The sequence below is a fragment of the Podarcis erhardii genome (assembly GCF_964252035.2).
Source record: "Podarcis erhardii genome assembly, chromosome: 2".
NCBI classification, from domain to species: Eukaryota; Metazoa; Chordata; class Lepidosauria; order Squamata; family Lacertidae; genus Podarcis; species Podarcis erhardii.
Genome location: NC_138498.1, coordinates 90,274,400 through 90,297,430, shown reverse-complemented (window position 1 = coordinate 90,297,430; position 23,031 = coordinate 90,274,400). Strand labels below are relative to the sequence as shown.

Genomic DNA, 23,031 nt, shown 5'->3' with positions numbered 1-23,031 from the left:
AGTGAGGAGCCCGGCTGGATGATGTGGCCCTTGTCAGGCAAATTCCCCCGACGCTGGCCGGGCAGCCATTCAACAAGCGGGACATGGTGGTGAGGCCAGGCTCTGGGGCTCAGAGACGCCTGGCGGCAGGCAGGGTGGGATGGGGATCCCGGGGGAGGGCATGCTTGGTTTGCGCCCCCTCAAATTCATGCCTCTGGGACTAAGGCCCCCCTCACTATCCCCCTGTGTAAAACTTTCCTCACCTGTTGCAATGTAAGCGGTTGATGAGTTGCAAATCAGACTGATATCTGTACCTTGACTGCCTAGCATGAAAAAGGCCTGGCATGTGTACAGCACTGTTAGGCTGAGAGATATGAGAATTACTTTAATGAGAATGTAACATGTTCTTCCCTTTTTTAGGAGAAAAGGCTCCAGTGCCTCTCATTCAGTGGTGTTAAAGAAAGGGAGTGGCTGATGGAGTCTCTCATTCGGTACATAAAAGTAATTGGTGGACCTCCAGGCCGAGAAGGACTTTTAGTGGGGCTAAAGAATGGCCAGGTGACCTTTTGTGATTAAGTTCATAGGCTTTTGTGAAATTTGTACTCATTAAGGAGATGATTTAGATGCTAAAGGGCCCAGTCAATAGGCTGAAATTGCATATATGCTTCTTAGTGTCTTTGGCTGCTCTTTAAGTGACATGTTTTTTAGTTTTTTGCACATTCTGTATTTGATGGTTACCAAGAATTACATGTTCACAGAAAGCGACAGTTAATCAAAAGCTTCCTTCACCACTTCTTTCCTTTAATGGAAAATGAGTTTCAAGGAACTGGTTTGCAATAAGTTAGGGAAAAGTATGTACTTCAGTAAAGTGCTGTAGAGAGCAACATAGACTACTTGCAGCTTACTGTTTTGGATGAAGTTACTACACTAGCTTCCTGGTAAGCCAGTTGCTGTTGCTTACCAGTGGAGAGAGGAGAAGAGGCAAAGTGGCAGGGATATTGGCAGGGTGCTGTTGCACTGTGCCAGATTGGCTCCAAGGTATGTTTTCGCCACATCAACCTTCCTGCCACTTTGCAAAGTGACCCACCTGTTGGGAAACTAATGCCCCCCCCCCCCGGAAGCTGTTTCTGCTTTTATATTAAATATTAAATGTTTTTGGGGGGAAAGAATCAAAGTGTGGAGTTAATTTTTGTTTCTGATTCTTGTGACCCTAAACCTAGCCATCATTTTGCCTCATGTTTTTATTTTTATTATTTATAATCAAGGAAGTAATTTGGGCAAAAGCGAACAGTCTGCTTTAAATTTGTTAGACTAATTATTCTCCTGAGTTGTATTCTCCTGTGCATGAGACTGACAAATAAAAATAGTATTGCTTTTAAGACGTATTTTATTAACCCTCTGAATTTAATCACATCCAGATTCTAAAGATATTTGTAGACAATCCTTTTGCAATTGTCTTGCTGAAACAATCCACAGCTGTGCGCTGCTTGGATATGAGTGCATCTCGAAACAAGCTGGCAGTGGTTGATGAAAATGACACCTGTCTAGTGTACGATATTAACACCAAAGAGTTGCTCTTTCAGGTAAACATTTGGAAACTCCATCCCTTCCCTCCCTTTGTCTAGCCCTAGCCACATGATTGCAAAGAGCTAAATCAGAGAAATAGCTCTATCATGCTGCTCCTTTGTCACCCTGTATCTTAGAGAAAAGTTTCCCAAAAGGATGAGAAAGGAGCCTTAGTGAGACTGCTTGGGTAGCTATTAGGAGTTGTTGTCTACTAAAAAGAGGGTGGGGGATCTCTGGCCAGCAGATCAATAGTGGCCCTCTAGGAAGTCCAAGTTGACCTGGCAAGCCTTCTTCAAGCATGATCATGTACCATAAATGAAGACCATTCATTTTTTTGTATTGCATCTTGTTTGATCATCCTCTAGGAACCCAATGCTAACAGCGTGGCTTGGAACACACAGTGTGAGGACATGCTCTGTTTCTCTGGTGGTGGATATCTCAACATCAAAGCTAGTAACTTTCCTGTCCATCAGCAGAAACTTCAGGGCTTCGTTGTGGGATACAATGGTTCCAAAATTTTCTGTCTCCATGTTTTTTCCATGACTGCTGTTGAAGTTCCCCAGGTAATCTTTAATCTTGTTCATTAATTCTTTTTGTTGCTGATGTCAGCATTATCTTAAGTGCTCCTGAAACATGTCTACTTTCTGTCCAATAGAGTTTAAAAATATTTCTCCACCAGCTTTTTGGCCTTCCTTTCATGAATAATGTCTGTAGTTTTGTGCTTGGAGGAGAACGGTATAGTTTTCACTGTCCTGTGAGAGGTAGGCGAAAGTTTATTGGGTTAATCATTTAACACAACAATATGGAATAAAATCAGGTAGACAAGAAAACTCCTAGTAAAATTTGGCATTACCAACTGCTATAGCATATTATTCCATGGCATGCTTTCACTTTAATGCTACTGTTTCTCCTATTACTATAGTTATAGGTAACTTTGCTCTGTTTTTTCTTTCGCTTTGGTGAAGTTCCAGCCAAATGCCAGTTACTCTCCTACACATTCTTGCTTGTGACTTGTTCACGTACCAGTTGTGTTGTTCAAAACATTTTAGATCAACAACAAATGTGATTTTTCCCTAAGAAAATGGTGTTCTCAACAAAACAATTGTTTGGACATGATGGAAAGTACTAGCAATAGAGCCACTGAAGTATTTAATATAATGAGTAAAGCTGGTGGTGTCAGTCTACCAGCAGAACAGACCTCCGCAACAGGATTTCCATTTCTCCCCATTTCAACCCTTTGTGCACCCCCAAAGTCTGCTCCAGAAGTTTGTAGGGACTGCAAGTATTGGGAAGAGAGGAAAGGAAAATCTGGTTGCGCAAATGGAAGGTTGTTTGCACAGTGTTGGATTACAGGAACAGTTCACTTAATGGTCAAGTTCAGATGTATTTATTACAATTCAATAAGTAAACCTATGCTTAAGCCTTGTGAGTATATACTTCATCCTTGTGCCATGCCTTTCGTCCTCCTTGGTGCACTGCAATTAACTCAAAGTCTTCAGCTTATCATAGTTATCCATTACCTCCAGCAGGGAAACTATGGTTACCAGAATTTAAACAAGTCATGGTCTTAACTCATGGTTTGATGTTGGGTTAAGATCCTTGCTTGTTTGTATCCTGGCAGCCATAGTTTCTTGATCTGAACAAAAAGGGAAATAATTAACTGAAAAAATCCTGAGTTAATTGTGGCATGCTACGAAGGAAAAGGGGTAACATGAGAACAAAGTGTGCAGGCCTGAGGTACATGCACATCTCAGCTTATTAAGGCAAGACACAAACCAGACCGTTAAGTTTGTAGGGACTACTTTGGAAATGCCTTTCTCTGTATTGTTTGAAATTTTAAAAAGTATGGTGGTGGAATTTGTGCTTGATTTTGCACTTTGTGTCCATTCACAACTGACTAACATTAGCAGAAAGAATGCAGAGCTGGGGTTTAAATTTAGCTGTTTTGCATTTACATGATCAAAGATCTAGTAAATGCCACTCCTAAAATTAAAGGATTTTGGAATGCACTTGTTTTCCACTTGGCTTACATTTAAAGGAAGAGAAACTGAGGGGGTTTTATAGAGCTTTGGCTTGGAGCTGGTGGTCATCCTTTTAAATAATGACTTGAATAAGAGCAGACAACAAAGTTGTCACAATTACTTCTTCGTTTTCTGTCAATCTATATTTTGGAGTGTAGGATAGGAGGATAGGATTAGAAATGAAAATCATATTGACTGAGTGTACTATAAAGTTCAGCAAAAATTCTATTTACACGTAATTGTGTGTAGAGAAGAAATACAAAAGATGGTAGACATGCAGAGGAGGATGTAAGGTTCATGACTGATCATAAACTGGACCTTTGCCAGCATTGTTGCAAATGCCATTTAGGCAAGTTTCTATGTAAAGGGAAAATTTGAACACAAAAGAATAATCAACACGAATCTGACATCAGAAATGGCAATATTCAGAAGCCAGTGGGGGAACATTTCAGCATTCTGGGACAATGTACATGCCCTTGAAGTGGCTATTCTGAAGAAAAGGGAATTAAAACAGAGACTGCAAAGTAAAACTATTGAATTACAGTCTGCTAAGAGGTCCAGTAATGTCACTTGTGGATTGAACTGAGACAAAGGATTTTTAGCACTTTAAGGGTCAATCCTATGACAAGATCCTCTGGAATGAGTAGTTTAGGATGCAGCAGAACTCCAGCTTAGTCAGGGTTAAGTTTCCAACCGTAGCTCAGCATAATATACACAGGTATAGCATGCTTGGCAGAACCAAGTCTGGTGTAAGTCCTGCAAAAGGAGTGGCATCTTATCTTGTCTACCAGTGGGAGTTGACCCTTACCAGTTTGCGTACAAGGCAAAGAGATCCACAGAGGATGCTGTGGCAATGGCTTTACATGCTGTCCACACTCATTTGGAGAAGCAAGGGAACTATGCGAGACTGTTATTTGTAGACTTTAGTTCTGCATTTAATACTATTCTTCCACATAGATTGCTGCCCAAATTATTAGACCTGGGACTTCCACCATGTTTGTGCAGGTGGATATTAGATTTTCTATCAAACCGTTCCCATAGGGTCAGGTTGGGTTCCCACGTCTCTGCAGATCTCATCACGAATACGGGGACGCCGCAGGGGTGCGTGTTGAGCCCGCTTTTATATACACTATACAGCTGACTGTGCCCCCAAATATCCCAGTAATAAGATCATTAAGTTCGCAGATGATACAACGGTGGTTGGTTTAATCACGGCCGGAGAGGGGGAGGCGGCCTATAGGAAGGAAGTTGAGCAGTTGGGGGAGTGGTGCAGGAAAAACAACTTACTCCTTAACTTAAAGAAAACAAAAGAGATCATTATGGACTTTAGGAAATGTAAATTGAATATTCAGCCACTTATTATTGAGGTGAAGTGTGTGGAACAGGTCTCGGTGTTTCGATTTCTGGGAATGGAGTTGAGAGACGACCTAACCTGGGGAGAGAACAGCAAAGACCTGGTGAAGAGAGCACAGCAGAGGTTATATTTTCTGAGAATCCTCTGGAAAAACAATCTCTCAAAGGACCTGTTGATGGCATTTTACCATTGCACTGTGGAGAGTGTACTAACTTATGGTCTGTGTGTGTGGTTTGGGAGCTGTACGGCCAGGGGAAAAACAATGCTATCCAGGGTTGTAAAGACTGCAGAGAGAATAATTGGGTGCACTCTTCCCACCTTAGATCAAATCTATGCTGCCAGGTGCTATAAGAAAGCGGCAGAGATAGCGCAGGATAGTACGCACCCCGGAAATGATCTTTTTCAGCTTCTGCCTTCTGGAAGAAGGTATAGGGTGATAAAGGCCAGGACTAGCCGCCTGAGAAACAGTTTCTATGCAAATGCAATTCTGGTTCTAAACGCAGCATAAGAGGTCTCTATAGTATAGTGTATTTTAAAATGGGGTTTTAGAGTTTTTAGGGGGTTTAGAATGTTTTATGTAGTTTTATGTAGTTTTGTGGTAGTTTTATGTGGTTTTTATGTAGTTTTATGTAGTTTTTCAATTTCCCTGTTCTGCATGGGACAGTGACAATAAAGATATCGTAATCGTAATTCTGGAGCCCTGGTGGGTGTGAGACCAGGGAGAGGGGACCCAGCCTGAATCCTAAGGCCACTTAGGACGTGGCCATGGAACATTATTTTAAAGACTTGTTTTTCCTCTGCCAGACATAGGCAGAACAGCCGCAGCCCTGCTGCTTAGCTGAGTTTGGATATGGTATAACTTTACATTGGCTTAATTTACACTGGCTTGCTTTCCCTTAGTTCCTTGTTTATAGCATTGCTCCCTTATTGTGCTAGTTGGCTTAGTAATGGTAAGAGGTCTGTGTCATCAAGAACTGTGAATGTGAATTAGCCCTGTTAATTAGATCCTTTTTTGCATTTCTTCTAACCTCACTTCTCAGAATCCTACTTCAGCCTGTGTGTGAGAGTATACATGTACGCCAGGGGTGGGGAACACAGGCCTCAATGTGACTATCCAAGGTTCTTAGGACACTCCCCAGGCCACACCCCTCACTGGTCATGCTCTGTGCCTGGCTTGAATGAATCCTTGAGTTGCAATAATGTCTCCTGCATAACTAGATGGATGACTTTTGCATGGTTGAAATATAGCCTGCTGTACTCATCTGATGTCCCACCCATCTTCGTCTCTGGCACCATCCGCCCCTGGAATGTGGCCCTTAGGAGGTTCCCTCTGAGGCAATGCAACCTTTGAGCTGAAAAGGGTCCCCCACTCCCAATATATATCTATAATATGGGGGAGTGTATCTGATGATGTGAACCTAGTTCACTAATGCAAATGGTGTAATATATTCGCTGGTGTTTAAGGTGCCACCAGACCCTTTACCATTTGGGCTGTAATAGTAAGAAGTCTTGTCAACCAGAAATGGATGGGGGAAATTCAGTTGTTTGGCACTGGTTAGACCCATGCAGGACTCTTTCAACTAGATGACTATAGAAGTAGATGTGTGCATGGGATCATGTTGGGTTTTGCATTTCACAATTAAATTATCGGAAAAGTTTAACAGAGATGAAATAGCATAGAATACAAGAGGCAGGAGAAAATGTTGAATGAATTTTAATTTATTTATTAGCACAGAGAACGTTAGCACTTGCTTTGTAACATGGATTTCCCACCAGCAGCTAAAGAATGGATTTGTTTTAGCACAAGGAGAATGAAGTTGCTTGAAAACATCTTTTAAATTATAGATGGGTGCAAATGTAGCCTTAAGGAAAGGGATTTTAAAGGGGATCATGGAGCGGGAATAATTTTCAAACATTTAAAAGGCTGCCGTAAATGGTGATAGAGTAATTGCATTCTGTTGCTTTGACAGAGAGAAAACAGAATGCTATCTGCAAGAGCAGTTTGGCAACAGAACAAGTTAGCCAGGGGATGTGTTTTGGAATTTCCTACACATGAAATGTTTTGTACAGAATTCTTGGTAAACATCTGTCGAAGAGCTTTCTTTAGTGGATACTGCTCTTAGAGAAAGAACACTGATCCAAATAATCACACTTAAAATGGTACTTATATGTTATTAATTCTGTCATAATGTGGATGGAGATGCACATTCCAACATGAAACCTATGGAAAGCAGTGCCATTTAGATGGGTGGCATTCTTTATTTGAGTTACAGATAGGTAGCCGTGTTGGTCTGCCATGGTCAAAACAAAATAAAAAAATTCCTTCCAGTAGCACCTTAAAGACCAACTGAGTTAGTTCTAGGTATGAGCTTTCGTGTGCATGCACACTTCTTCAGATACTAAATTCTGAAGAAGTGTGCATGCACACGAAAGCTCATACCTAGAACTAACTCAGTTGGTCTTTAAGGTGCTACTGGAAGGAATTTTTTTATTTTGTTTTATTCTTTATTTGGTTTGTAGTTCAGTGGACATTTGAATCGGATGCTTGTCTTTCAGTTCCTGATCCAGCAAATGATAGACATCCAGATTTCCAAATTGGGGTACTAGGGCTACAATATTGGGGCTACATTCTTTTATTGTATTCTGTCATGTCTGAAATTTTCTTTATAGCGTCTTAGTGGGAAATGCAGAAAATTTGGTTTGCCCTACAGTTATAGCCGCTGTGATATGATAGGAAGTTTATCAAGGGTAGGAAATCACACTAATATTTTAATGCTTTACTTTGGTTTTTCAATTTGCAGTCAGCACCCATGTATCAATACTTGGAAAGAAAAATGTTCAAAGAAGCCTATAAGATTGCTTGTTTAGGAGTAACTGACACAGATTGGAAAGAGCTGGCTATGGAGGCTTTAGAAGGACTCGAATTTGAAACTGCTAAAAAGGTAAAGTGTTTCAGCTTCATATCTGAACCTTCTGCAATTTGTATTGGCATGCAGTTAGAGTAGACCAGTGTTTCCCAACCGGTGTTCCGCGGCACACTAGTGTGCCGCGAGACGTTGCCTGGTGTGCCGTGGGAGGGCACACTCATTGAAATTAGAATTAGACTTTTGCCCCCCGCCCGCCTTCAGAAGAGGTCCAGGACCTCTTTGCTCCCCCCTGCCTGCCTTCCCGGGAGAGCGGAGAAACGCAGCGTGTTTCTCCGCTGTCCCGGACAGCTTTTGAAGGCAGGCAGAGGGGAGCAAAGACTTTCGCCCCCCGCCCGCCTTCAGAAGAGGTCCAGGGCCTCTTCTGAAGGCGGGCGGGGGGCAAAGGTCTTTGCTCCCCCGTGCCTGCCTTCCCGGGAGAGCGGAAAGTCTTTGCTCCCCCCCTTCAAAAGCCGTCCGGGACAGAGGAGAAACGTGCTGCGTTTCTACGCTCTCCCGGGAAGGCAGGCAGGGGGAGCAAAGACTTTTGCCCCCCCCCGCCTGCCTTCAGAAGAGGTCCTGGACCTCTTCTGAAGGCGGGCGGGGGGCGAAAGTCTTTGCTCCCCCCGCCTGCCTTCAAAAGCCGTCCAGGACAGCGGAGAAACACGCTGCTTTTCTCCGCTCTCCCGGGAAGGCAGGCAGGGGGGGAGCAAGGACTTTTGCCCCCCGCCCGCCTTCAGAAGAGGTCCTGGACCTCTTCTGAATGCGGGCGGGGGGCGAAAGTCTTTGCTCCCCTCTGCCTGCCTTCAAAAGCTGTCCGGGACAGCGGAGAAACACGCTGCGTTTCTCCGCTCTCCCGGGAAGGCAGGCAGGGGGGAGCAAAGACTTTCACCCCCCGCCAGCCTTCAGAAGAGGTCCTGGACCTCTTCTGAAGGCGGGCGGGGGAACAAAAGTCTTTGCTCCCCCCGCCTGCCTTCAAAAGCCGTCCAGGATAGCGGGAAGCGCTTCCCTGCTATCCCGGACTGCTTTTAAAATGCTGGCGGTGGGGAGCAAAGCCTTTCGGCCCCCGCCGGCCTTCCTGGACCTCTTCTGAAGGCCGGAGGGGGGGGGAAGGCTTTGCTCCCCACCGCCAGCATTTAAAAGAGGTCCCTGGACTTCTTGCGAAGCAAGCCCATAGGGAAATTCATCTTGCGAAGTGCCTCAAAAAACGGAAAACCCTTTCGTCTTGCGGGTTTTCAGTCTTGCGAGGCATTCGTCTTGCGGGGCACCACTGTATATATAGTCAATATAGGCACAGAGTTAATTTTTTAAACATTTTCTAATGGTGGTGTGCCTCGAGATTTTTTTCATGAAACAAGTGTGCCTTTGCCCAAAAAAGGTTGGGAAACACTGGAGTAGACTAATTGTACATACATACCCAGCTGTATCACTAGGAACTGTGAGCAGAGTGCTTTAAAAACATTATTCATGGTGAAAACACGTAATTTGTTCTCTTCTATTTCTGTTCAGAATGCAGAAAATCTAATGGACTAGGGGTTAGCACATACATTTTGCTACTCAGGCTTTTAAAGGCATGAGGAATCTATAAATTCCAACTGAATTCCAGTGATAGGTAATGATTTAAATGTAAGTTTAATTAGAACAGCACTTTTCACTATGGGTAGAAAAAAATCACCCATATTCACCCATCCTTGGCTGTGTTGACCACTATGTGGCAGTAAAGATTTATTTTGCTGTAACGTAATAAGCCTGCTTAACAAAAGTTACAAATTTCTTTGCCAGTCTTCTTCTCTCCATTGTGAACTGCTTTAGCTTTGAATATGGACATTTAGTCTATTTCTCTCTCATTCAGAAAAGCTTTGAACTTTTTAAATGCCCTCCTGTGTGTGTCTATGGGAGGGGGGGTATACAAACTTCACATGTTCCAGACAGTATGCACTCTCTTAACATCTGGAGCACATGTGTCTTCTCATCCTGGCGGTGAGGAGTTGCATGTGCTTGGCCTTGGACATTGTAAACAAACCTAATAAGTGATAGCACATTTTCTTTCTCTTCTCCTTCTAATGTAAAGTCCCTTGCCATTAGGACTAGGTAACATTGTGTTTCCTAACATTTGTACGTACTTAACCTGTTTGCAAGTTATTTTTGACGTAGTGTGGGAAAATGTACTTGCTGATCAAATATATTGCCCACTTTTGTCCCGTCATGGAATTCAAGGTTGAGTATATGGAGTTTCCACATGATCTCCCATTCTGGCACTGACCAGATCTACTTCACTTCCAGCATGGTTGCTGTAGTGTGTCCCTTCAGACCATGCCCTGGGACCATTTTTCATCATTTGTCTTTCTGCTTCAACAACCTTCTTTAAATAAAGGGGATTCTTTTGAAATTAAGACTAGGTATTGCTTAAATACCAAGTTGTTCAAATGTGTGTCCCTCTTTCTTAATTATCATTTTCACAGAGCTTCGATACGCAGAGTTTAGATACAATTTTCATTAATAGTAGTCCCGAAGTGGCTTTGTGCAAAGATGTTTCTGTTCCTAGAGGTGAGGCATCTGATTTTCACTGATACCACCATCACCTACCGCAACTCTCCTTCCCGTATCCTGTACTGTTCCAGAGGATTCCCCTGACCCTCAAGAACAGCTTTTTCAATGGGGGTGGGGACTGTAGTGACAATTGATGAAAAACAAGAGCCTTGCCTTGTGCAAGCAGGAGTGTTTCCTAGAAAGCCACCACTGACTAAAACTCAATATATGCTTCTTATTTCTTAAAGCATTTTTATCCTATAACTTGGTCAAAGAAAGGGTATTAGATCTAGTAGTTTAAAGGGAGGTTGTTTTTACCATCTTGAAGATGTTAAGTAACCTGTCCACTAAGTATTAGAACAGATTAGCACGAAGAAAAGCAGCTTCCAGAATACATAAAAAGAGAGACACAACTATCCTTGTGTAAGCACAATATGTTTATTTTAGATTAAATATCTCTATAAATGAGGAGCTATCACTGCATTTATTCGAGCAGATTATAGAAATGTAAATAGCTGTGACTTATTTAGTATGTTGAGATTATATTCTTAAATGTCACAAATTAGATTATTAAATGCTACAGGGTTTGAGAACTTTTCTCCTCTTAATTTATATGCTATATCATATAACAGCGCACAAGGCAGCCCATACAGATTAAAGATAATAAAGATGAAAGATAACAACTTTTCCTTAAAAACATTTTTAAAGGAAGCCCCATGCAGCATGCTTAACCCTGGTCAAATCTCATTATTGTAATGGCATGGCTGACAGTGGCTAAATTCCAGTCTCTTTGGAAGAGATGCAGGAGGTGTCTCAGATTAGCTGACAAAGGAACCTCCTAGCCATAGCTACTACATTTCCCCTTGTACTGTGTTTGGATGCAGGTGCTTGCACAAATTGCACACCTGATTCAGCAGCGCCACCAGTGTTCCACGAATCACAAGTAGATCATATCCCCAGGAGCATCCATGTTACAAGCATTAACATCATCTTGCCTGTGTTCAACATCTGTTGTTGAGCCTCAAAGAATTTTGCAATATCTCCCCTTTATGGTGTAAAAGCGCCACTCATGGCTTCTTACAATATTTAGAAATTACAGTTTTTTAAAGACAGTAATATAAGATAAGTAACCAAAGGGCAGCAGTTCAAACCTGAACATGGAAGCAGCTACATACAATAAAAGCTTGCTGTAATTTGTCTTCAACTGAAGAGAAACAGCAAGGGAAGATGCCAATCGACTTCAGTGGCAAGTGTTAATTGGGCTAAGGATTGTAGCCTTGTACCTTGATCCCTAAACTTTAGCCGTGAGCTAAAGGATCAGTGAACGGGAACTGCCTGTGTTGTTAGGATTCCCAGCAATGTATTAATTTATTCATTTTTGCCTCCCCACCCCCGGTTCCATAGTAGTGGCTGGATAGGTGTTTGGCTCTCTGCCCTCCTGCAACAAAAACTGGAAGGAAAGCTCTGACGATGTGTTTATTCTTGGGTCCCACTGAATTGTGGTCAGTACACACAAGAAATTCCCATTGATTTCAGTGGTACTTGCTTCCAGTGAATGCATTTGGGATCAAGTGTTAGACAAATTATCTTTCCATGACTATGCCCATACTTAATTAGTGCATTCAAGAGATCCTACAATAATTCCGTCTTTTGAATACAAAGTAGATTAGTGGTCTGACCTGTTTTAAAGTATGACCTGTTGTTTTCCAGTTTCTGGCCAATGCAATCTTAGTATTGCTGTACATTCATTTTTTTTAATGATACCTGCTTATTATAGATTGGTTATAATTTATCCTCAGTGATAATGACTAAGGCAGTTCCATCTTTTTTTTGCTGCCAGATTTGTGTGTTGTTTTATCCCAAGAATACATGACACATTGGGTCCCGTTCTTAATAAAGGCTATACACTGCACAAATACATTTTCCCCTTCACTGAATTAATATCGTATCTATACCAGTGTTTCCCAACCGGTGTTCCGCGGCACACTAGTGTGCCGCGAGACGTTGCCTGGTGTGCCGTGGGAGGGCACACTCATTGAAATTAGAATTAGACTTTTGCCCCCCGCCCGCCTTCAGAAGAGGTCCAGGACCTCTTTGCTCCCCCCTGCCTGCCTTCCCGGGAGAGCGGAGAAACGCAGCGTGTTTCTCCGCTGTCCCGGACAGCTTTTGAAGGCAGGCAGAGGGGAGCAAAGACTTTCGCCCCCCGCCCGCCTTCAGAAGAGGTCCAGGGCCTCTTCTGAAGGCGGGCGGGGGGCAAAGGTCTTTGCTCCCCCGTGCCTGCCTTCCCGGGAGAGCGGAAAGTCTTTGCTCCCCCCCTTCAAAAGCCGTCCGGGACAGAGGAGAAACGTGCTGCATTTCTACGCTCTCCCGGGAAGGCAGGCAGGGGGAGCAAAGACTTTTGCCCCCCCCCCCCGCCTGCCTTCAGAAGAGGTCCTGGACCTCTTCTGAAGGCGGGCGGGGGGCGAAAGTCTTTGCTCCCCCCGCCTGCCTTCAAAAGCCGTCCAGGACAGCGGAGAAACACGCTGCTTTTCTCCGCTCTCCCGGGAAGGCAGGCAGGGGGGGAGCAAGGACTTTTGCCCCCCGCCCGCCTTCAGAAGAGGTCCTGGACCTCTTCTGAATGCGGGCGGGGGGCGAAAGTCTTTGCTCCCCTCTGCCTGCCTTCAAAAGGTGTCCGGGACAGCGGAGAAACACGCTGCGTTTCTCCGCTCTCCCGGGAAGGCAGGCAGGGGGGAGCAAAGACTTTCACCCCCCGCCAGCCTTCAGAAGAGGTCCTGGACCTCTTCTGAAGGCGGGCGGGGGAACAAAAGTCTTTGCTCCCCCCGCCTGCCTTCAAAAGCCGTCCAGGATAGCGGGAAGCGCTTCCCTGCTATCCCGGACTGCTTTTAAAATGCTGGCGGTGGGGAGCAAAGCCTTTCGGCCCCCGCCGGCCTTCCTGGACCTCTTCTGAAGGCCGGAGGGGGGGGAAGGCTTTGCTCCCCACCGCCAGCATTTAAAAGAGGTCCCTGGACTTCTTGCGAAGCAAGCCCATAGGGAAATTCATCTTGCGAAGTGCCTCAAAAAACGGAAAACCCTTTCGTCTTGCGGGTTTTCAGTCTTGCGAGGCATTCGTCTTGCGGGGCACCACTGTATATATAGTCAATATAGGCACAGAGTTAATTTTTTAAACATTTTCTAATGGTGGTGTGCCTCGAGATTTTTTTCATGAAACAAGTGTGCCTTTGCCCAAAAAAGGTTGGGAAACACTGATCTATGCACATGAGGCTAAGTTTATTACAGAGCTGCATTTTTAAAATATGCTTGTCTCAACCTGACTCTGTGTAACTCAACGCTTTGCACTTCATGCATTATGTTTATATCGGATATTCTGTTTAAATCTCCATATTTAGCTCATGCAAAAAGTATAAATAGTGATCTAATTCACTGCCACTTGTGGTACACAGTAATCAATTTTTGTCTAGTATGCATAGTAAGTAACCATAACTAAGTATATGTGGAATATATTATACCTGTTGATTGTTTGCCTACACAATATTAGGACATTGCTGATGCATTTTTGTTTCTTTGTTTCAATAGGCATTTACCAGAGTACGAGACCTTCAGTATCTAGAACTGATAAGCAGCATTGAGGTAAAGAAAAAAATAGGGGGATGCAAAATGTGAAATGAGGAAAAAGCTTACTCGGTGCAGTATCCATATAACAGAATGTTAAATGGACAATGAATCTATTGAGAGTAAAAAAAAATGCTGAGTATTTTTGATTTGGAATGATGATTGACATGTATTGACTTTGATGCACTCTTATGACAGAAACTTAATGAAAAAATGGGGAATGGCTTGAATATTCAATTATAATGCTGTAGATTCCTATGGCTTGTTTCAAAGTATTTTATAAATAGGAATTAATTAAGTCTTACATCACCCTCTTGAGATAGGTAATTATTTTTATCTCCATTTTCCAGACCAGGCAACTGGCACAGAGGTACTGTGACTTGCCCAAGGTCACATGACAAATCAGCGACAGATGGGAGTAAAATTTGGGGCTTGCAACTTTCATGTTGCGCTCTTAACCTGTTCAAATTCCTAGCCCATGACTTGATAGATTTTTTAATTATAGAATAATTACTAAGAAGAATCTAAAGGAAAAGCAAATCTATCACCCCTCTGACCTTCCTGTAGGATGTCGTAGTAATGTAAAACATGTGGGTCTACAATGGAAAGTCTAAAGGGAATCCTTCATGTAGATGTTAATTGGGGTTCCTGTCTCTTGTGTAGGGATGCAATCTGCTCTCTGCAGCCACTGGTGGCAAAAATGTCCTTGTTTTATCACGGTGCTTAAAGGAAGTTTACTACTGACATGGATGACATTGGATGCAGGAAGGAATGCCACAGTTATCATTCTTTTTACAAACTATGAAAGAGCAAAAGTGTATTTGTGTTACTGAATCAGCCCACCATCTGTCCTGTTGTTGTACATGATCTCTGGGTTAGTTATGATGCCTGAAAATGAATGGCAAGGGACCTCGAATTGTGCAGACTACACTTTTCGTGTGTAGCGATGGGGATAGCCAAGTCTAGGTCTGAGAATGGCTACCGAAATGGTTGGAACTATTTTAAACCTTTCTTGTGTAAATGTCCCCAGTTAGTATGTTAGGCTTATTTTGAAGCTAGGTCAGAGCAGTATATGCCCAGCAGTATGTTAACTTGCTTGTGGCAGATCCAATGAAAAGAGATCAATAGCAGGGTCCCAGGGTCACATATAGTGCTTTAAAGAATTCCCACTCAGTTGCAGTTCTATGCAGTAAAGGTATATTTTATTAATCATTTCACATGGGAAGAGCCCTACTGGCTCCTTCAGACCAAAGCTCCTTCCAGCCAAGCATCCTATTTCCCAGACAATTCCAGGAAGCTCGCAAGCTGGGCATCAACTCTCCAGCAACTGGTTTTCAAAGGTCTGCTGCCTCTTACTTGGACGGTCCACTTAATTAGCATGGATAATAGCCACTGATGGATTTATCTTCCATAAATGTGCCAGGTTCAGACATTTCATGTCATTTGCAGAGATGCTGCATGATTCTAACCTCCCAAACCACAGTGTTTTAATATTTCTTGATACAGCAGCTTTTTTGTGCAGAATCTGGATGCTTGGTGTATCTAAAGATAAGTGATGTTACTGATTCCCAGCACCATTTTAATTTGTTGCTCTTCTGTTGTATGATTCATAAAACAGTAAATCTGCCTCCTCCCATTCTATCAAGCTAATTTTGTTTTAGCTGTGGGTTTGTTTTTTCCATTTCAAGGCTATGTGCTCCCCCTTTTCAGAGTGTTGTGAAAAAGCTTTGACCATTTCACTTCTCTCCTTTTGATAGCAGAAACTAAATTGAGCTGGGAGGTTCTGGATGCTGCCAGTATTTGCAAGCCTGCCCCCCAGCTGTCCTCTGATTGGCCCATTCTCACGGACAAGTCCTGCTAAGCCATGAAGGCACAGGGGGAGGCTCTGGTGTCCTCCAATGGTGGCGCCACAGTGTGGATGGCCCCAGGAGCGGGCCGCAGCCGCACCGAACTGCAACCGCCACCCCAAGTTCCAGTTGAGCAGCCATTATCAGTTTCACTTCTCTGCTTTTGATGGAAGAAACTGAATTGATAGAATTCATTTAGGGTGCTGTGAAAGACCCTTCAGGGCAGGAAATGACAGATATATCCAGCCTTCTGCATTGGAGCTTATATCTAGCCTTTCTCTCATTAAAGTAAAGGGAGATGTGGAGCAATGGCATCTCAAATGAGTCTGAATCTGTAGAATTAGTCATTTGTCCCCACCCTTTATCCTTTGAGATTTGTTTTAGTCCTCTGGCAATGCACTTGCAGATTATTCAAAAAATAAAATGCAGTAGGGGGGTATACTTTGTAGGGTTGTGTGTCAGATAGACCATTAAGATACATGGGGGGAGATTCTGTATCCTGTAGGATAAATCCTTGAGATGCATGAGGGAGCTACATTAAGGAAGGAAAAGCTTGGGAGGCTGGGAGAGAATAGAAGATGCTATTCTGTTGATTCGAAACACCAACAATCAACAAAAAAGGTGGGATGTAAGACTTCAGCACTAAATTAATTGGAGAGAGGTGGAAGCAAAAACGGGCTCTCCTGCCTCATGTTAGATACCCCATGAGATGGATGACAGATTAGTCCCTATCTTGTAATTCCCTGTGCTTCAGAATGTAAGTCCACAGTGGCTATATATGCACTGTTGTTTAGCTTAATGTGGGTAGTATAGAGAGAAGAGCTGTTGCTCAGTGGTAGAGCACCTGCTTCACACACAGAAGGTCTCTAGTATAGTCCTTGTCATTTCCTGGTAGGGCTGGGAATGTCCCTGTCCTGGAACACTGGAAAGCTAGATAGACCAATGGTCTGACTTGTTACAAGGCAGCACCCTACGTTCCTTTGTAATTTGGCATTCTGTATGCATGCTATAACATTAAACCTTCCTTTCATAGATAACATGCCACTAATTAGAGAGAAACATTTGCCAAATCCTGTTTTTCATTATGTTCTTGTCAGATTAATTTTTCTTTTTAATCCAGATGGTATAAGCATAACTTTCAGCAGCCATTTGATAAATTTTAGTACAGCTAGGTTTTATGATCTTGAAGTGGGGCAATTGCATGTGGTTTGGAATTGCTAGGCTAGTTTTTTGCACATTTGAGGAGCAGGGAGCAACAACCATATATAATAAAATAGTATATACTCACATGCAACTTGGTGTGTTTGCATATCTCTTTAGGTGCAGAACAAGTGGACTGAATTTCATTCTAGACTTGCTTGCTCACTGACTGGAACACTTCTCTGGAGTTTGTTTGCTTTCTCTTTAGGTCGTCCAGTCAAAGTCAAAGTACATAATGTTGGGAAACCTGTGAGCAATGTGCTTCTTTGGCATAGAAAGCAAGCAAAACTCTACCAGTGTAGACAGAATGAAGTAATTTTTGTTGTGGGCTGCCCTAGTTTATCCCTGGGAACGAACAACAGGATTGCACACTCTTTCTTTCCTTGATTCTTCCCTCTTTACTTCCCCAGTGCAAACATTTTGGTTTAATTAAACTGCAATTAAATGGTTTGTCCAAAATGAGGAATGTCAGTTTACAGACCAGGATCTTAAGCCAGCTACAAACATAATGCTAGACCGTTCTTTATCGCTAAATGGACAAGCCTCAGGGAGCCTGTGTTGGGCATGAGCCTTGCTCAATAACCCTTCCTCTCTGCTGCTGAGAGGAGGCCTTCTGCTGAGTTTACTTTCAGTTCCAAGGAACCTTGGCTTATTTTTACATGCAGATGAGGAAACCTGGTTTAAAACAAACAATGCTTAGTTGCTAAGCAAGTCAACTTCAAACCGTGGATTATGAACCTGTCTTGTTTAATTAACTGCTGATTGTTTTGAACCAGGTTTCCTGGGTTGCACTTAACACTAAGCTCAAGCTTCCTTGAGACTGAAAGTAAACTCAGTAGCCATCCTCCTGTTTGTGTGAACACAACACTGATGCTTTGCTCAGGCTCATCGAGGCTTATCCATGCAACACTAAACTATGGCTAAGTGTTGCATGTGGTTTAAGATCCTGCTTCATATGCTAGTATTAATCCACAATTCCCTGTTTCGGCAAGAATAGTTAATTGCTTAAATGAGGATATGCATGCCAAGGACAGGTGGAGGCAAGGGCAGCATGCTCATTCCTGGCTACTAAACTGTGGTTTAGCAAGCTGGGGATTCAGCATCTGAACTGGGCTACTGACTTTGTAACATTTAAGCATTCAGCAAGTCTGGATGTTACATTGCTTATTTCAAATATCTCCAGGATACATTTAGAATGGAATCAGCCTCTGTCACTTGGTTTAGAGTTCTTGTTGTTTAGTCGTTTAGTTGAGTCCGACTCTTCGTGACCCCATGAACCAGAGCACGCCAGGCACTCCTGTCTTCCACTGCCTCCCGCAGTTTGGTCAAACTCATGCTGGTAGCTTCGAGAACACTGTCCAACCATCTCGTCCTCTGTCGTCCCCTTCTCCTTGTGCCCTCCATCTTTCCCAACATCAGGGTCTTTTCCAGGGAGTCTTCTCTTCTCATGAGGTGGCCAAAGTATTGGAGCCTCAGCTTCACGATCTGTCCTTCCGGTGAGCACTCAGGTTTAGAGTTCTAGCTAATGCCAAACCATGATCTCTGCAAATGCAGCAAGAGTTCAGAAAATGGCATTCTTAATGCCTGCTATCAGTTGGTTCCACCAATCACATTCATGTTTTGTTCCGCCTTTCTTAATAATTTGTTTCTGTTTAGGTGATAGGCACTGAACACTCAACAAGCTACAGCAATATTCATTGCTAGCAGTTACTATTTTGATCCATAAAGTACCTAAGTTACTAATCCTGAATGGAATTCCGGTTAAGTGGAACATCGCCTCCCTCTCCTCCCTTCAAATGTCCCCCAATTCTGTTCTGGCATTTCCCCCACCATCCAGGGCATATTGTGAGCCAGGTGGGAAGTGGAGGACACAGGGAAAGAAGAGGAAGGAGGAGTTCAGTTGTGCAAGCGGAAAGCCTTGCAGGGACAACCCACTGTTTTTCATTATTTATTTATTCACTTTCTTTTTAGCATTCCGGTTAGGATTCTTTGACAGACCAATTCTTAATCTCTATATCCAGTTTTTCTCAAGCGGGGAGGGCTGTATTTCTGTTCCCGCGAATGATCAGCTCGGTATGCCTGGAGATTGATTCTGTTAAGAGAGGTGAGGGGGGTGGGAATGGACAGAGTGACAGCTTTCCAAATTAAATGTTGCTGCTTTGTAGAACACTGAGAAATAGGCCAGAGAGAATGGGGTTTGAAATTGTTTAGTTGGTATCCATTTCCATCTCCAAATGATGTTTGTGGAGGATCAGAGGAGAGGGAAGGGAAGGGAAGAAGAGTAGGGTAGCAAATGCCCCTCTCCAAAGAGGAATATGCACAAGGAACCATATTGAGTGGTATATTTTAGCCTTTGTTCTAAGATACCAAGTTATTAAATTCTTGCATATAGCCAGGCCACCTTTCAGCATGAGTGATGTAAATGCCAAAAATACTGAGGAATAAAAGGTTTGTAAGCGACACACTGTGCTTCTTAAATAACATAAATATCTTTCAATCCCGCTGCCGGTTCTGACAGGATAGAAAGACAAAGTGCTACTTTGAACAGCTAGAGTGGTAAACCTAGGTGGTCTGCCCAATCATTCTTTTTAGATTTTTGAGAATATTTGAGTAATATTATTAAGACCATTGCTTTTAAAAGTATGTGGTGTTCTTAGAACAGCCACTGATATTGTTTGGATTCTGACAGCACTTGTGTGCAGGCATATGCATGAGTGTGAGCACACACACACACACACACACACACACAGACGATATGCACATTTCCTCCAAGAAAGCATCTTTCCATGACAGAAAAGTGGTTTTATTTCCACTAATACAACACACATCAGATGGGCAGGGATAATATAATATGATAATGATAATGATAATAATAGCTGGCAACCAATTAAGGTTAGTCCTTCCTGAAGACGTAGATTTAGTTCACTCGGAGGGAGACATGTTGGCAAGTTCATTGTAGATGTAGCCATCCCATTGAAGGATATTTTTATTCCATTGTAGTGACTTTGAAAGTTCTTCATTAAAATTTATTCTTAGCTGTCTGTCAGAGACAACTTTTTAAAAAGTTATGCTCAGTGCCATGTTTCTTAACTAGAAACTATTAAATTTAAAATGCAAAGTACTTAATTAAAAATATAGGCATTTCCATGCTGTTGATCACCATAACAACAAACTGATAGTGCAGATGGTGACCATTAATTTTTAAAATAGAAATAAAAGCAACACCACCACTTTCTGATGTTTACAACCTTGGTTATTAAATCTGCATTATACTGTACTATAAAATGTAAGGCTACCAGACACTTGAAATTCCCTTTCATTCTCGTGTCTCTGTATTCGTTTTGCGTGCCTTCCATAACCTTGTCAAAGTTGTAAGAGCTTTGCCAAGAATCACACATGTCAGCAAGTAGAACAAATGTAAATAATACACATTTTTCAAATGTGTTCAGTTTGTATTTCTTTCCTGGCAGGTACTGGAGAAGGAGGAAGGACAGGACTCATGGGGCAGTAAGTGAGCAGGGTAGAAAGGGCGTGGATAGATAAATTTAGTAGAAAGGCTTATGACAATTGTAGGTACAAAACTAGGACACTTCAGAAACATCACCTGGGCTCCTAACCAGGGCTTTTTTTCAGCCGGAACTCAGTTCTGGCACCTCTCAGGTAGACGCCATTGCCATTATAACAGAGCAAGGGAGGTGTTCATGGTGAGTTCTGGCACCTCTTTTTCTAGAAAAAGAGCACTGCTCTTAACAATTGTTTTCACATATTTTAAAAAGGTAAAACTGAGATTTTTCAATGAATTCAAATGCACAGTCCAAAGACCCTGGCATAACTTGTATTATTTTCAAAGGGGCTTCTGCAGAACAACAGGATCCTAACGTCCCACATGAAATTCAAGCATTTTTATATGTGTGTGTCTTTGTAAGGCAGTCGACTGGCAGGATTCTTTTGGAGTAATTTGCACTGCAATTTCCACCGCAGACTGAAGAGTCCAGTCATGGATCAGTAGGTTCAGCTGCAAATGTCACACCTGTAAACTTCATTGACCAAATGCCCTGCTTCTTAAACTCACATTTATCCTGCCATGGAAACTGTTTTATGTAGCAGTTTTGTATGCCTGTATCATCATCATCATCATTTTTATTTATATCCTGCCTTTTCCCCAGATTGGGACTCAAGGCAGCTTACAGATAAAAATACAAAAACACAGATAAAACTGAAAAGGCTAAAAACAAAGTCTACTTCATGTAGTTGCCATAGTGGCCCACTTAGTATTATGGTTATTTTAGGTCATATTTACAAATGTGTTTGTATCAGAGCTTTGGGCAATCTCGATCAACTTCTTGGTTTCTTTGTGTTATCTCTCTCATGCATAAGCCAGTACAGCCCTTGCTTTTGTGAAGCACCAAGGGGTTTCATTGGTTGTCTGGGGAAAAGATACCCATAATGATGAACTGATCTTAACTCAGAAATGTGAAGATTACAATGTGAACAGTGGAGGTGGAATCTGCTGAGCTTTCTTAACAACTGCAAGTGGATAATTTCTCGTTGACACGCAGGAGGGCAATGAGACGTTTGGTAGATCAGCACCTTTGGCATTGTTCCAGGGACACCTCTTAAGCATGCCAAACTAAGACGTGATCACTTTCCCACCGTATTTAGTCTTTCATTAAATTACAAGTTATCAGTTGGAGCTGGGTAACAATTTATTAACTCCTTGAGGGTTATCCCAGCGCAGTCTCAGGCATTTATAGCTCAGGGAAACATTTCATCTGATACGACATCTGCTTTTATTTCTTGGTGATCCACTCGCTCTCTGCTGCCTTTGGGAGAATGGGGCTGAGAGTCCTCCTGTAGCCATAATAAAAAGCATAAAAGCAATTTGTATTTTGGAGTAGTGATCATTCCAGTACTGATTTGCTCAGTATCTAGCTGCCTTTTGTACTGTGTTCTTTGCCGGTGAGTTCCTCAAGAATTTTTGATCATGGATCATTGTGTTTGATTCTTTGCCTCAGTGACTGGCACCATTTCATTTTATTAAGTTTCAACCCAGTCCTTCATGTGACAGAACTGTTATCTGAAAGAGCTTTAGATGGTTCCAGCCATTTCCTTATAAGCTTTTTTTGTCTGGTTGGTAGACACCAAACATCACAAATACACTCTTCCATCTTTAATGCTGAAAGTGTTGATATATTGCAATGTATCCATGGAATTCTAACCCTTTTGAAGTTGCATTTGCCTTGGACTATAGACAAGAGCAACATTGCAGTAAGCATTGGTAGGAACAAGGTTTGACATGTGTTGCGTAGGGTTTGTCTACATATCATGCCAATGTAGAATTGATGTCACCTCTCAGATCTTGGTTGTCATTGGGAAACATGCATGTGCCTACTGCTTGTAAGTGATAAATTTATTATCATTCTATCTTGAGGCGGAACACATGATAGTGCTAAACTGCGGTTCTTTGAACGTGTTTCAAAATGTTTATTCTGAGATGCACAAAAGTTTCTTTTGCAAAAGAGCTGTCATTAGCCTTTTTGTCTTTAGCCTTTCCACCAGTCTGTGGGTGATACTCAAGGTTGGTCATCCGCAATGTACATCCACTGAAAACTGCCAAAGTAATTTGAGCCCATTGGTTCCAATGGGTTTCCTCCAAGTACGACTTGGCTGGATGTTACTAAGTATCCTGGTGTTTCCCTTCCTGCGAGTAGTGAGGTTACTGGGAACCAAGCAGAGGGCCTTCTTGATAGTGGTGCCAGCCCTGTGGAACGCCCTCCCATCAGATGTCAAGGAAATAATCTACTACTGACTTTTAGAAAACATCTGAAGGCAGCCCTGTTTAGGGAAGTTTTTAATGTTTGATGGGCGGGGTACCAATAAATTATTATTATTATTATTATTATTATTATTATTATTATTATTATTCCTGAAATCCACATCTTAGCAGCTGTTTGCCTCATGATATAATCTGTATTAGAAATAATAAGGAGTGAGAAACGTGATGAATTTGGGTTTCATTTATT

General features: G+C 42.5%; 1 protein-coding gene across 2 annotated transcripts in view; it reads left to right on the top strand.

Annotated features, from left to right (window-relative positions):
* Positions 1-23,031, top strand: part of IFT122 (intraflagellar transport 122) — a 62,750-nt gene that overhangs the window by 17,685 nt on the left and 22,034 nt on the right. For both annotated transcript variants that reach the window (XM_081852346.1, XM_081852345.1), the window contains 5 exons: positions 400-537; positions 1,398-1,562; positions 1,911-2,108; positions 7,722-7,862; positions 13,926-13,979. In XM_081852346.1, coding sequence (XP_081708472.1) covers positions 400-537; positions 1,398-1,562; positions 1,911-2,108; positions 7,722-7,862; positions 13,926-13,979 — 696 coding nt within the window. The remainder of the gene's footprint in view (positions 1-399; positions 538-1,397; positions 1,563-1,910; positions 2,109-7,721; positions 7,863-13,925; positions 13,980-23,031) is intronic.